Source organism: Ursus americanus, chromosome 2, assembly GCF_024610735.1.
Source record: "Ursus americanus isolate L20-20 chromosome 2, mUrsAme1.1.p, whole genome shotgun sequence".
Classification (NCBI taxonomy): domain Eukaryota; kingdom Metazoa; phylum Chordata; class Mammalia; order Carnivora; family Ursidae; genus Ursus; species Ursus americanus.
In genome coordinates, this window is record NC_142128.1 from 98,704,425 (window position 1) to 98,717,885 (window position 13,461).

At 55.9% G+C, this 13,461-nt stretch overlaps 1 protein-coding gene across 1 annotated transcript in view; it reads right to left on the minus strand.

The window, feature by feature from the left end:
- Positions 1-13,144, minus strand: part of CAPN8 (calpain 8) — a 39,101-nt gene extending 25,957 nt beyond the window's left edge. The window contains 2 exon segments of the mRNA XM_045797879.2: positions 5,960-6,029; positions 12,908-13,144. Of these exon segments, the coding sequence (XP_045653835.2) occupies positions 5,960-6,029; positions 12,908-13,144 (307 nt within the window).
- Between the last annotated feature and the right edge of the window lie 317 nt (positions 13,145-13,461).

A 13,461-nucleotide genomic window follows, 5' to 3' on the forward strand; every position in this document is an offset into this window, starting at 1 on the left:
CAAGAGCATTCGGGGGTCGGGGGGCAGATAACGAGGGAAGGCTCCCAGCGCAGGCCCCGGGGAGCTGACAGGGTGACCACCCCACAGCCCTCCGTGACGCAGGCGTCCCCACGGCCCCTCCGACATCCACCCCGCAAACCTCCGTGACGCAGGCGTCCCCGCGGCCCCTGCCTCGTCCACCCCACAAATCTCCGTGACGCAGGCGTCCTCGCGGCCCCTCCCACGTCCACGCCGCCGCCCTGCGTGACGCAGGCGTCCCTGCGGCCCCTCCCACGTCCACGCCGCAGCCCTGCGTGACGCAGGCGTCCCCGCGGCCCCTCCGACGTTGCTGCTCCCAGCTGAGCTGCTTCCAGCAGCCCACCCAGAAAACTCCTCACACGTTAGAATTCATGGCATGGAAACTATGTGTCCCTCAGTTGCTGACATCAAACGGGGCTGCCCAGCTGGAGGAGCTTAATTTTCTTTTCATCTGCCTCACTCGTGACATCTCGCGGGTCCTCCTGGCGCTCGCAGCAAGCTCGGGTCCCCGAGCAGGGGCAGCGGGTACGCGGGCGTGTGGATTCCTGGCAAGGACTGTGTCAGGTGCGAGTGGATTGCCGGGACAGGAACACATCCAAATCAGCGCGCGCCCCTTCAGAGAGTCCTCTTGGGAGGATGGACATCTATTCAGCTGCTCAGAGCATTTCGGGAACTTGTCTGGGGACCTCCCTTGAAGCGTGTGGCACGTTCCCTGGGTTCTTCTCTGTAGGGACACGACTGTGACCTTGGACCATAGTTTTAATTTCCAGAAGCAGCCAAGAGGCGTTTGGTGGCGAATAAGGTGGGTGGGAAAAATCTTGATGGACAAGTCCCTCCTCGCTGGCCACTCTCCAGCAAGATCTGGCCATGGGTTAGAGTTTGGACTAACTGCGGAGCTAGAATGGGGGCGTCCTGGGTCCCTGATCTCCAGGGAAGTTGGGGAACCACCTTGAACTTTGTTCTTTCTACTCCTTACTCAGGTTATACATGTAATGGGTTTAATGGTTGTTAAAACAATAAAGTGATTTTTTAATTCCGCTTAAATAATGACTGTCTAGAACCCTCTACCCCCCCCACCCCCTCCACCCCCTCCACCCATAAGCCTCAGGGCTTCCAGCAAATAGCAAACAGACCCCAACCCTAACAACGAAGGGGCTCTGGTTTTAAGTCCACAAAGAGATAGTCATCCTGAGTCAGGCATTCTTAGCACAGAAATCACTAAATCAGAAATTCCCTTTCGGTCTGAACACCTAGTGTTAATATAAACGGTAGGTAGCAAGAGCTCAGCCTCCAGCTTATGGGCGCTTCCCAAACACCAAGGGGAGAAGGAGAGCTGCCCTGGGCCACCAGCAGAAGGACCAGGAAGGGAAGCAGGGACAGAGAACAGGTCAGGTGCTGGGATTGCTGCAGTAGTCCCTTCATGAGGCTGATCAGCGGCAGGAGCAGGAACAATAGTAAAGCCGAGACTAGGTTGAAGATGAAGCCAAAGCAGAGGACATTCATGCTCTGCCTGCCACTGGGGGACCCCAGGAGCAGGATGACGGTGACAACACAGAGCCTGGAGGCAGAGAGGAGGGTAGATGGCAGCCCCAGGGATTCCTATGCTGCTGGGGGCAGGAGAACGGGCAGGTCCATCCCACCTGCAACTGTGGTGGCCGCAGGCTCAGCCTGGGAGCCCTCCGGGGGGGCGGGGGGAACGGGCCGACCCTGCACAATCGCGCCCCCCTGGGGCCAGCTGGGACCCTGGGGACCGCTCCAGCACAAGCACCAGCCGGCTGTGAGGCTGTGATTTATAATAACAAATGCAGGCTGGGTCTTAGACCTGTTTCTAGGCTCAGAGCTCCTGCAGCCTTAGGCAGCTGCCTTCTACACAATGGGAGAAAGCACAGTTCTTTTGCTATGTTAATGAGGTGGCTTTGGAAAACCCCTAGGTGACCCAACTGGTTGCCAGGGGAACCAACCCAGGATGAGTGGCTTGGACCCTTCAGTGCCACCCCCACCCCCTGACCCAGGAACCCACCACCAGCACCAAGTGATTCCGTCCACCAGGCCTCTGTCATGAAACCTCCATAAACACCCAGAGGCCGGGACTCAGAGAGCCCCCAGCCTCGTACACACGTGCAGATTTGGGGCAATCAGTACCCCCAAGGGAGCGTGGAAGCCTCTTCCCCAGACCTCACCCTGTGCCTCTCCTCCATCTGGTTGTTGCCAAGCTGTATCCTCAGCTAGGAACCCATGCTCTAGGAACCCATGCTCTAGTGAGTAAGATGTTTCTCTGAGTTCTGGGGGCTCAAGAAGGGGTTGTGGGGCCCTCCAGCTACAGCTGATGGGTCAGAAGCATGGATGACAATGGGCACAGGAGCCTGGGGTCTGAGACATGGGGGGACAGTCTCTCTGGGCAGACAGCGTGGCAGAACTGAGTGGGATCACAGGACACCTGCTGGGGTCGCCCAGAGGACCTCTGGCCTTCCTCGTATCCAGGCACCGTCTTGAGGAGGCTGGAGAGGGGCCAGGCTTTAAGAAGCAAGAAACCACCCAAAAAGGGCGATTGAATGAATATTTATCCAAAAGAGATGGGACACGCCTGTGATTGGCTGGCTTGCTCTTCCCTCCCACTCACTATCAGCGAGAGGCGGGCGGCGGGCAGAGAACGGTCCAGGGGAGCAAGCAAGGCTGTGCCGACCACACCTCTGAACCCGACACAGATGCTGACCTGCTCACGTGGGCTTGTTTGTAAAAATTCACCTTCAGCGTTTGACGGTGGCTGAGGCCTCCTCCGCCTGCTCAGGGCTCACAAGCAGGCGCTGCTCGGCTCTGACACGGGCGCCAAGCCATTCCCGGGGCCTACCCCCTCTTCCACCACAGGGTGCCTTCCGGCCTCCCATTTCATCATGCCTCTGGCTGCTGTTAAAACACCGCACACTTGTGGGTCCTCCTGCTTGGCCGACACCCCCAGCTCATGGGCTACGCTGACAGCTCACCGGAAGCGGGTAGTGGGCCGCAGATGTGTCACGGACCCCGGCATAAAGTGCTAACTGAAGGAAACCTCGTTCATAGGAAAGTGTCAGCAGGGATTGGAAAACTCGTGTCATGCTGACTAGAGAGCTGATCTTAGGATTTAACCATTGTGCAATTGATGGCGCTAACGGGGAGAGAAAACAGCCTGTAACACTAGAACCAGATTCGGATCTTAGAGTTACTGCCTTAGCGAATAAGGCTCCTGGAACGTGAGTGAATCCAGCTACAGCGGGATCTCTGAAACCAGCCGACGCTCAAGCTGCATAATGCCTAGGCAGGGGGGCCGTCCTGTGCGTTGCAGGATGTTCCGTCCTGTGCCTGGATATGAAGGCCTCCTACACCCTACATCCGCCGTGCGATGCCAGGTGACCTCTTGACCTCCTACAGGCCCTCTGAGCCCCGTCGTTACACCATCCTTCCTTCCCTCCAAGCCATGCCAACGCCAGGCCTCACCCCTGCCTGTACCCCTGCAGAGGCAAAGCTGATCATTTCCGACCCTGGAGACAGCAGCTGGACTGGGTTCCCTGGGCCCCGCACCACAGTCCTGGCCTCCTCGGTGACCAGCCTCCCTCCCATGGACACCACTCTGCCCTCTTCCCCGGGCTCCACCTGCAAGACACGTGAGACACTGAGACACATGGCTCCAGCTTGGACATGGCCTCTGGCGTCCATGGCTCCTGTTCACCCTGAGATCATGGTCACCTGCTCCCAACCACATGGCCCCTGGTGGCAGCGCTGGTGCAGGTGGGGCAGCGTGTGGGGCCAGTGGCAAGAGTAAGTCAGCAGTGTCTGCACCCCGAGTGTCCTGAGCGGAAGCTTCTGTGGACATTCCAGTCCCTCACACAAAGGCACAGGGCTTCTCTGAAAAGCATGACGAGGACAGTCAGCACAGCTCAGGGCCACGCGGAAGGGCGAAAGCCAGTGGGAAAGCAGGATGTCAGAAAGGCAGCTGTTTTCACATGATTTATGATGCCATAACCCGAAGGGTTCAGGGCAACCCATCAAGAGCTCAGCAAATGCTCCCCAAGCCCGCCAGGCCCGCAGCGCGATGACCACCACCCCCGCGCAACAGGACGGCGTTCGCCGCAACATTTGTTAAAACAGCAAAAGAGACAAACAGCTCCGTGGCAGCCTTAGCCGACAGGACGAGGGACGGAGCAGTGCGGATCCACACGACTCTTTGTTAAGAGGAACGAGAACAATAGCAGATGCCAAGCAGCGTCCACAGTTTGCTGCCTCCGATGCAAGAAAGCATTGAAAAGCAAAATGAGATTTTGGATTTGCTTGAATTTGCTGAAAGGACAGAAAAGCGGTCACAGGGCAGCGAGCAGGGGAGGAGGGGAGATGGGAAGCCGACTCGTCACGGCACACCTTCCGAGTGTTTTAACTCGTGAACAGCGTGTATTCAAAATAGTAATTAAAAAACTGTAAGCAAGAGTAATAAAAATGTTTTAACCCCAGAGCAGACCCCGCTGTGTGGTGTCAGACTCTAGAGCTCTGAACAGACATTGTTGGCGGCACTCCCTATCTCCCGAGTGGCACCTGGCATAGCTCCTCTGATGGGGAGCTTCCCCACCCCTCATGGGGCGGGCCCGGCTGTCTCACGGCTGCTGTGACTTGCCCCGCCCGCCACCCCGCACCCAGGGGCAGCCACCTTTCCACCTGCCAAGCCGCGCTCCCAGTGACAGGCCCTCAGCCCTCTTCTGCTCTGTTCATACAAAAAGCCACCGTGCGGATGGGCTCACTCCCGGGCACCTGCTGGCGGCCCCACTTGCTTTCCTCAAGCTGGATTCCGAGAGCGTTGGGTCCATTTGTGGCCCCGGCTTGCTGCACGCGCTCACCATGGCAACACCCGGGCCTCCTCTGGAAGCCCTCACTTCTCCTTGCTTAAAACTATTCAAGGGAACCTCTGTTCAAGCCGTCGATTAAAAGGCACTTACTAAATAGCTTTTCCAAAGTGAAAGCACCTATAACAAGAAGCCGTTAAAAGCATCCGCTCAGAGCTGTGTTTCCCTGAGACACATGCTAATTAGGTTAAACATTGAGCTCCAAGTGAAAAGGCAGAAGGAGAAGGGGCAGGACACTGCCCCACCCCCAAGCCCCCACACAAACAGCTCGAATGGCACAAGGGCTTGGGACACAGCAGCCATGGCTCTGGGCAGCGGGCGCACACCCGTGGGGACGCCCAGAACATTCCCAAGGCTCTGCACTCAGGCCCCGCGAGCTCCGGCCGAGGGGGTGTCTGGTAGCCGCACTCGTTAAGGTCAGAACGTGGGAAGCATTTGGAATAAAATGCCCGTGAATTTCAAATTCATCAAGGCTTCCAGCAGGCTGAGGAGAACTGGTTTTCTTGGCCTGGAACAAGGAGGAAAAGGAAGGAGGGGACCCTCCTGAAGGGAAAGGGTTTTGGGGCCTGTGTGGATGCTGAGCTCCTGTTCGCTTCGCTGACTTTCACAGGTGGGATTGTCTCCTGGTTGCCTGCGTCTCCGGGTCCGGTCCTGCTGCCATCGCGGGAGGGGAGGGGGTGCCCGGCTCTGAAAGAGAGCTCAGCTGCAGCATGGGATTCTTGTTTTCTTACTCCTTTTAAAGCATCTCCTGGGACAGCCCACAGTCATGTGGACGTGGCCGCTCCCTCCGGCGGATTGTGTCCTCTTACAGGCACTGACCGTCAAAGCACCGCACAGCACTGCTGTCCACGGTGTGCCTACAATCCTGGCCCGTTACTCCTGCATGGGAGGGGTTCGGTGTCCCACGGAGATCTCCCGGGGGGAGCCACAGTGCCAGTATCACAGACCCACGCAAGGAGCACTGTCTCAGAAACACAGACCCACATGCAACACCACAGATGTGATGTCAAGTCCCATTATTCATTACACACACACACAGCCGCCCTCACCTGCAGTCCCCGGTGACAGTGACTCACCTAGGCTCCCCTGACAGATGTCTGTGCGCGTGGCTCCGCCCACGATAAACTGGGGGCTGGGGCACAATTCCTGAAAGCAAGGGGGACAAAACACAACTCATAAGGGGCCCAGTGCTGGTGGTAGCCGGGGTCAGGGAGCTCCATGGTCAGAGCCGAGCCGGGAGGAGACCAGGCCACCTACTGTGTGTCCCTGCTGAAGACCCTGCAGCCCAGTGAAGGGAGGAGGCAACAAGAGATGCAGAGGAGGGGTGCAGGACAGGGGTGCAGGATGGAGGTGCAGGGCCGGGATTCAGGGCAGGGGTTCAGGGCAGGGGTGCAGAGCAGGGGTGCAGGGCGGGAGTGCAGAGGATTCATGGCAGGCGTGCAGGGCAGGGATTCATGGCAGGCGTGCAAGGCAGGGTGCAAGGCAGGGGTGCAGGGCAGCAGCCACAGCCCGCCTCCCCACCCTCCACCGGTGTCTATGTTACTTTGCGGGCCACGCCGAGCGTGGGTATGAACGGCGGTGGGAGACGGGCAGAGGCTGAGGCGCTAAGGTGCTGAAATATGACCTCACGCTCAGACGACGCCCCTATTTACACCGAGAGGATTAGGTCAGTGTTGCACGTGCTAACTAAATGGTACGCACGCCCATTAACTGCCCGAGCACGTGAATGATGGCCCCCGGAGCTGACGGAGACGCTGAGGTGTCGGGGTGCGTTCCGTCCACTCACACCCGTCAGGGTGGCCCCAGCCCTGGGGCGCTGCTGGGGCCCAGCCAGGCACTTTCCTCCCCGATTACCCAGCAGAATTGCCGAGCCCACTCCGCACACAGCACCCCTGCACAGGGCAGGCAGGCACGAGGGCAACGTGGGGAAGGGAAGAGGGAACGGGCCTCACACTTGAGGTGTGTCCAGCCTGCGTGGGAAACCAGGACTGACCTGACCAAAAAGTCAGAGAAAAGCCGAGCATATAACAACGGGTGTGGGCTCGTGCGCAAAGGGGAAAGGAGAGAAACGCCCAAGGGGGTACGTCTGGGAGGCTGTCTGGATGGGAGAGGACAGACGTCCGTCCGTTAGAAAGGCAAGGTCTCCGAGCAGAAGGACGGGCGGTTGTCTGGCCAGCCTCCAGGCAGACGGTCAGGGGCAAGCGTGTGTCCTCAAGGTAAAAAGACGCCCCTGGGTGTGACCGTCTGCGGGTGCATGAGGACGCACAGAGAAGCTGGCACCCAGAACTGGGATCCCGCCTTGTGCCACTCGCGGTGGGCCCTGCGGGGACAGCCCCACAGCCCCGCACGACACCGCTAGCTCCTGCCTAAGTGGGCGGGAAAACAGTGCCTTTGGGCTGGCTTTCTTTTCTTCCAAGTATTAAAAAAATTCATTCACTTGTGTTTTGTTGAAAAAGTAATATATGCACATAAGTTTAAAAAAATGTCTAAGTAAATAATGCCGTGAAACAGAAATCTCTTGCGTTCGGATTCCTCGCTGTTCCCATTTCCTATGTATTCTTCCAGAAACTGTCAGTTTCCATAAAAGCACATTGACACGTGCACCTGTTTTTATCACAAATGTCTTGTACATCCTTTCTTAGCACAGACCGAGCCTTAGAATTTCATCCTAAGTTCTGCTAGCTCTTCAGCCAGCCCTCCGGGGGTGGACCTTCCATTCTATTTGTTTTGTTTCCCACTTCTGTGATCTCCAGCGGCAATTTAGACGGAGACCTGGCATCACCCAAGCTAGGTGTTCTCGAAGGGCAAATTCTGAAGGTGGAGAGATTTGGGAAATTAATAATTAAAAGGGGAGGGACAGTAGCACCTGGGTGGCTCCGTTGGTTGGGCGTCTGCCTTCGGCTCAGGTCATGATCTCAGGGTCCGGGGAGCGAGCCCCACATTGGGCTCCCTGCACCTCGGCCTCTGCCCCTCCCCCTGCTGTGTTTGCTCTCTCTCTCTCTGTGTCAAATAAATAAATAAAATTTTAAAAAAAAAGGGAAGGACAAAAAAATGACATTAAATTTCATTTGAAAAAGAAAGATGCTGCTTTGCTGAGAAGGAAGGGAGGAGAATGCACCGAACAGGGTGTCACAGAATCTCGTTCCTTAAAAACTCTCTTAAAACATTGCCCCCTCCTATCACCCATTCATCCATCAGTCTCCCACATTCTGGCTTCTCCCTTCGCCAGTAACCACAGAAGGAGCTCTCTTACCCCAGATGCTGACTGCCCGACCACCTCTGACACTGCTCCCTCCTTCCTCGCCCCTCCTGGAGCTCTCCTCCCTTAGCTTCTGCATCCCTACTCACCCTTGACCGATCCTCACCTCTCCAAATACTCCTCCTCTGTCACCCTCAACTTCCTCTGCTTTGTTTGCCCTTCAGTCAGGGAGCTCTGCCCCGGGGTCCCCAACGCTCTGAACGATCCCACCTCCTGGGGCATCACCCAAAGCCCTGGCTTCGACCACCAGCCACAGAATATGACGATACCCCAGATGGCTCCCCTGAGCCGCACAAGTCAACCACGCAGGTCACGGGATGTCAGTTCGACAGACTCAGAGCTAACGGGTCCACCAAGTTCTGCTAAAATCTTGTGTTTGGTGTGGGAGACAGAGTGGTTCATGAGGGCTAGTGGCACTTTCACAGGTCATAGGCAGAATGGCACAGAGTGATTTATGGGCAGAGGGGATGTGCCTTTTCTCACGTCATCTGTTAGCATAATTCAAAACGCCTCCACCCAGAAATACCAACCAAGAAGCAAAGTGACTCACAGGTCGCGTGAGTCCTTCAGGGGCTGCAGAAAGCCCTTCCCATGGCCACTTCCCGCTGGGACTCACACTCGGGTGGGAGACGTGGGGTAAAGTGCAGTCAGAGCGGTTTGGGAGAGACGGGCCTTCCCACACCCCATCTGTCCTCCTTCATAACAAGCTCGTGTCTTCTCGGTAATCACATTTACTGCCACACAGGTGAGGATCTCAGAACTCACCGCCAACACAAACGACTCAGGCCCGTATCAGCCCCTGACGCAGGGCATGGGGAGCCCCGGGCACTGTGTGAGTCCGAGGCAGGAAGTCACCGGGTCGGCACATTCTCGGTGACCGCACTTCCCGGGGCCATTCCCAGAGCTCTGGCCCAGCGTGGCTGGACACCCGTGCTGCTGCCACCTTGGTCGCCATCGCCACAGGTTACGCCACATCGCTGCCCCACACTCCTGTCCCTCCAGGGCCTGGCCCCGTTGGAGCTTCCAGCCTCAGCTCCGTCTCCCCGGTGTCACGAGGGACTTCTGCCTTCCTCAGGCCGTGCTTTCCCTGGACACACGTTCACAGCCTGGGCCTTCCTGCTCCCGCTGCTCACGATCTGCACACAAATACGGCTGAACTGAAAATCCCCAATTCGTTAGTCCAGAGGCAGCGGCTGGAGGAAGGGCAGCAGCCCCTGATGAAGGCCCGTCCCCTTATCCGAACCCTAATCTCCCAACGGTCACACCCTCCACATCTCCCTTAACTTGGGCTGGCTGCTTCCTGGGTCCTTACGGTGCAGCTGACCTCACCTTGCTCCCCGCTCTACATTCCTCCTTCAGAGCAGGAAACTGCTCACTGACAGAAAGGCACGAAGAAAAGTCTCGTCCACTGCGCCGCACTTGGGCCCATGCATGCCGGGCATCCCTCAAACCACAGGCCCGGGCTGGGCAGGAACCCGGCGCAATGGGGAAGCCGAGGATGGAGAGGGTGTGGAGACCCTGTGGAGAGCTCGCCTGGTCTTGCTCGCCGCCACGGCGTCTGCGACAGCACGGCTATTCTTGCCCAATGCCGGCGGGAAAAATCACCTTAGAGTCATGAGAACCCAAGCTTGACCCCAAGATCTTCAATCTGGGCAAACCTGTCTTCCACCATTAGAATAACAGCCCAAGCAGAACTTCCATTTAGCAGCTTAAGAATAGGAAAAAAAGAAAAAAAAAAATAGGGGCATCTCTAGGTGGCTTAGTGGGTTAAGTGTCTGCCTTCGGCTCAGGTCATGATCCCAGGGTCCTGGGATTGAGCCCCATGTCAGGCTACCTGCTCAGCGGGGAGTCTGCTTCTCCCTCCGCCTCTGCCCCTGCTTGTCCTGGCACTCCCTTTCTCTCTCTCTCTCAAGTAAATTTTTTTAAATCTTAAAAAAAAAAAAAAGGCCAAAAATAGGCAAAACACCTGGAAGGGGCAGCATGCCAAATTTTATGATTTCAGAAAACATCTAAGTATCAAGCTTCATCTATTATTAGGAGGGAGAAAGCATCTATACATACATATTTAGCCGATCCCATCTGCTTTCCCCTAAGGACAGGTCAAGGTTAATGCCTTTGTGGGAAGCAGGGTCATCAGAGCCACTGGTATGAAGGCCCTGAGACCAGCAAAGTCAGGCGGCACCCTCAAACGCAGCCAGTGAAACAAAAAAAAAAAAACAAAAACCAAATTTAAACATGAGCAAATGACTCGAACAGACAATTCTCCAAAAAAGACGTCCAGGTGGCCAACAGACAGATGAGAAGATGTTCAACATCACTCATCATCAGGGAAACGCAAATCAAAACCACAATGAGACACCACCTCACACGGGTCAGCATGGCTAAAATCAACAACACAAGAAACAACAGGTGTTGGCGAGGATGTGGAGAGAGGGGAACCCTCGTGCACTGTTGGTGGGAATGCAAACTGGTGCGGCCACTCTGGAAAACAGTATGGAGGGTCCTGAAAAAGCTAAAAATAGAACTACCCTACAATCCAGTAATCGCACTACTGGGTATTTACCCAAAGAATACAGAAATACTAATTCAAGAAATGCATGCACCCTGATGTTTTATCTACTAGCTTTAACTACGATAGCTTAGATATGGAAGCAGCCCGAGTATCCATCTATTGATGAATGGATAAAGATGTGGTGTGTGTACATATACACACAACAGAATATTACTCAGCCATAAAAAAGAATGAAATCTTGCCATTGCAACGACTTGGATGGGGCTAGAGAGTGTAATGGTGACTGACATAAGTCGATCAGAGAAAGATAAATAGCATAGGACTTCACTCATATGTGGTATTTAAGAAACACAACAAAACAAGCAAAGGGAAAAAAGAGCCCTCTCTAGGCCAACGAAGAGAAGCAGAGGGGAGGGGGTGTGGGATGGGGGAGACAGGTAAAGGGGTGCACCTGTCGTGATGAGCACCGGGTGATGGATGGAAGTGCTGAATCACTACATTGTACGTCTGAAACTAGCATTACACTGTATGATAACTGGAACTCAAATTAAAACTTTCTTTAAAAAGAAACCCAAAAAAAATACATTTTGTTTCTTTAAAAAAGCATCAACAATAGAATCACCAAATGATCTAGTGATTCCACTTCTGAGTATACATCCAAAAGAATTGAAAGCACGGTCTCAAAGAGATATTTGAACACCGTCTTTGTAAAAGCATGGTCCGTGGGAACCAAACGGTCGAGGTAACCCAAATGTCCCTGATTAACGAAGGTATTAAAAAGCATACGGTGAACGCATACAATGGAACTGTCTTCAGCCTTAGAAAGGAAGGACATTCTGACACCTGCTACCCCGTGGACAAACCCGGAGGGCATCGTGGTGAGTGAGACTTTCAGAGACTGGAAGTCGAGCCGTGGCCCCAGGAGCTGGGGGAGGGAGGAGCGGGGGCCGGTGTTGAGTGAGGAGAGAGGCTCCGTTTTGCAAGATGAGAAATGGTCTGGAGGCAGTGATAGGATGGCTGCAGCATTATGTTCTCAACACGCACTTAACACCAGTTACAATGGCAAGTCTTACATTTCATGTGTTTTACCATAATTAGAAGAAGGAAAGGGAAGGAAGGCGAGAAGGACAGATAGAGGGGGGAGGGAGGGCACAATGAAGCAAGTGAACTCGTTAGGGCCAAGCGGAGCGCCCTCATCCCCGTCTCCCCCACCCCAGGCCCCTTGGCATCCTCCAGGTCCACAGAGCGCACCCTCCTGACACCCTGGGGTCCCGTGGCTCGTGGCTGATCGCGTGGAACGCTTCCGTCTTCCTTCCCGGGGTGTCCGTGCTTGACTCACACGCCTGTCTCCCACCGTCTCCATCAGAGCCGAGACCACAGCTCGCTCCTCACGTCTCCCCGACCACCATCCCCACCAGGGCGCAGCCCACCCCTGGCACAAAACACACCTGTCTGTTGAATCAACTCTCGAAACAAGAATACGAAACTGATTCCCAGCCCGGATTTTTGCCCACACCCCAGACTAGCCGCACAGGTTTTGGGGAGGACGGGAAGGTGCGCCGTGGCGGGCTGCAGGGAGCAGGGTGGGAATTGTCCCTCCAGCCGTGGGAACTGTCTGCAGACTGGGCAGGAAGAGAGGCGAAGGAACAGAGGTAGCCTGAGCTGACCGGTGGTCCTGACCACATCGGAAGAGCCCTTCTCTCCTCATGCTCCCTCTTCCACCACCGCTGAGGAGACGGGTCCCATGGCTCAGCTTTCCCATCGTGGTCGAGAAGACAAAAGGGGCCTGGCCAGGGCCACTGAGTGTGGTCCTTGTGATTCCTTTTGTGCACTGGACATGGAACAGAGCCCTTGATTCTCTTGGTCTCACACTTATCCGCTCCCGCAGCTCAGATCACATGACAAGGGTCACAGAGCAAAAGATCACGGGCTGAGGTTTGGGGAGGACAGTTCTCCACCCCTGCCCTTGAGCACCATTTCACAGATGAGAAAGCTGAGGCTCACAGAGGTCACCTATGCAAGCAAGGCCCCCCAGGCCCAGCCGGGGTTCAAATCTAACCTGTCTGCTTCCAAAGCCCAGGGGTGCTCTTCCCTCCACCCCTCACTGCCTCTGAAAAGGCTTTAAAGGCAGGGGGGTTGTTCTAAACTATGGGACCGAGGATCCGGAGGAGTGATTTCTCCCTCAGCTATTTGTCCACAGACACGAAGGCCCTCTGTCCTGTCTAACACTCAGCAAACGACCAGGCTACTTACCGTGGGCCGTTTCCAGACGATGCCTTGGGTTTGGGGAGAGTCTGGTCCCAGATCCTTGTAGCCCAAGGCGGATGGGCACGCAGGGAACTCTGGGTCCTTAAAGAGGACCCCTGAGTCCAAGCATTGCCGCCTCAGACTCTCAAAGTCCTGGCCCAAGTACTTCACGGCTTTCTGGTGGGAGCCAAGCCCTTTGGCTGCAGCCCGCTGCCGGGCTACTCTGGCCGCGGGGGCTGACATGGCTGTGGGCTCCACAGGGCAGACGGGAGACGGGAGGGCAGAGCCACACAGGTCTCTCTGACACCTGCCACCAGGAGGGGAGGCGTCGGTAAACCTTTATCCGAGGAACTGCTCCCGAGGGAAGTGAGTCACAGGGGAGGAAATATGTACGGAGGTGTTAATGAATCTCCCCGACCTTCCCCTTCAGCAAACAATTAGGAGGCTGGGAACCTCGCGGGTCCCCTCCCTAAGAAATCTGTTGGGATCACAGCCATCCCCACCCTAGGCAAGGCCGGCTTCCCTGCCCTCGGCCTCCGTGGCCAAGATGGGAAGACCGG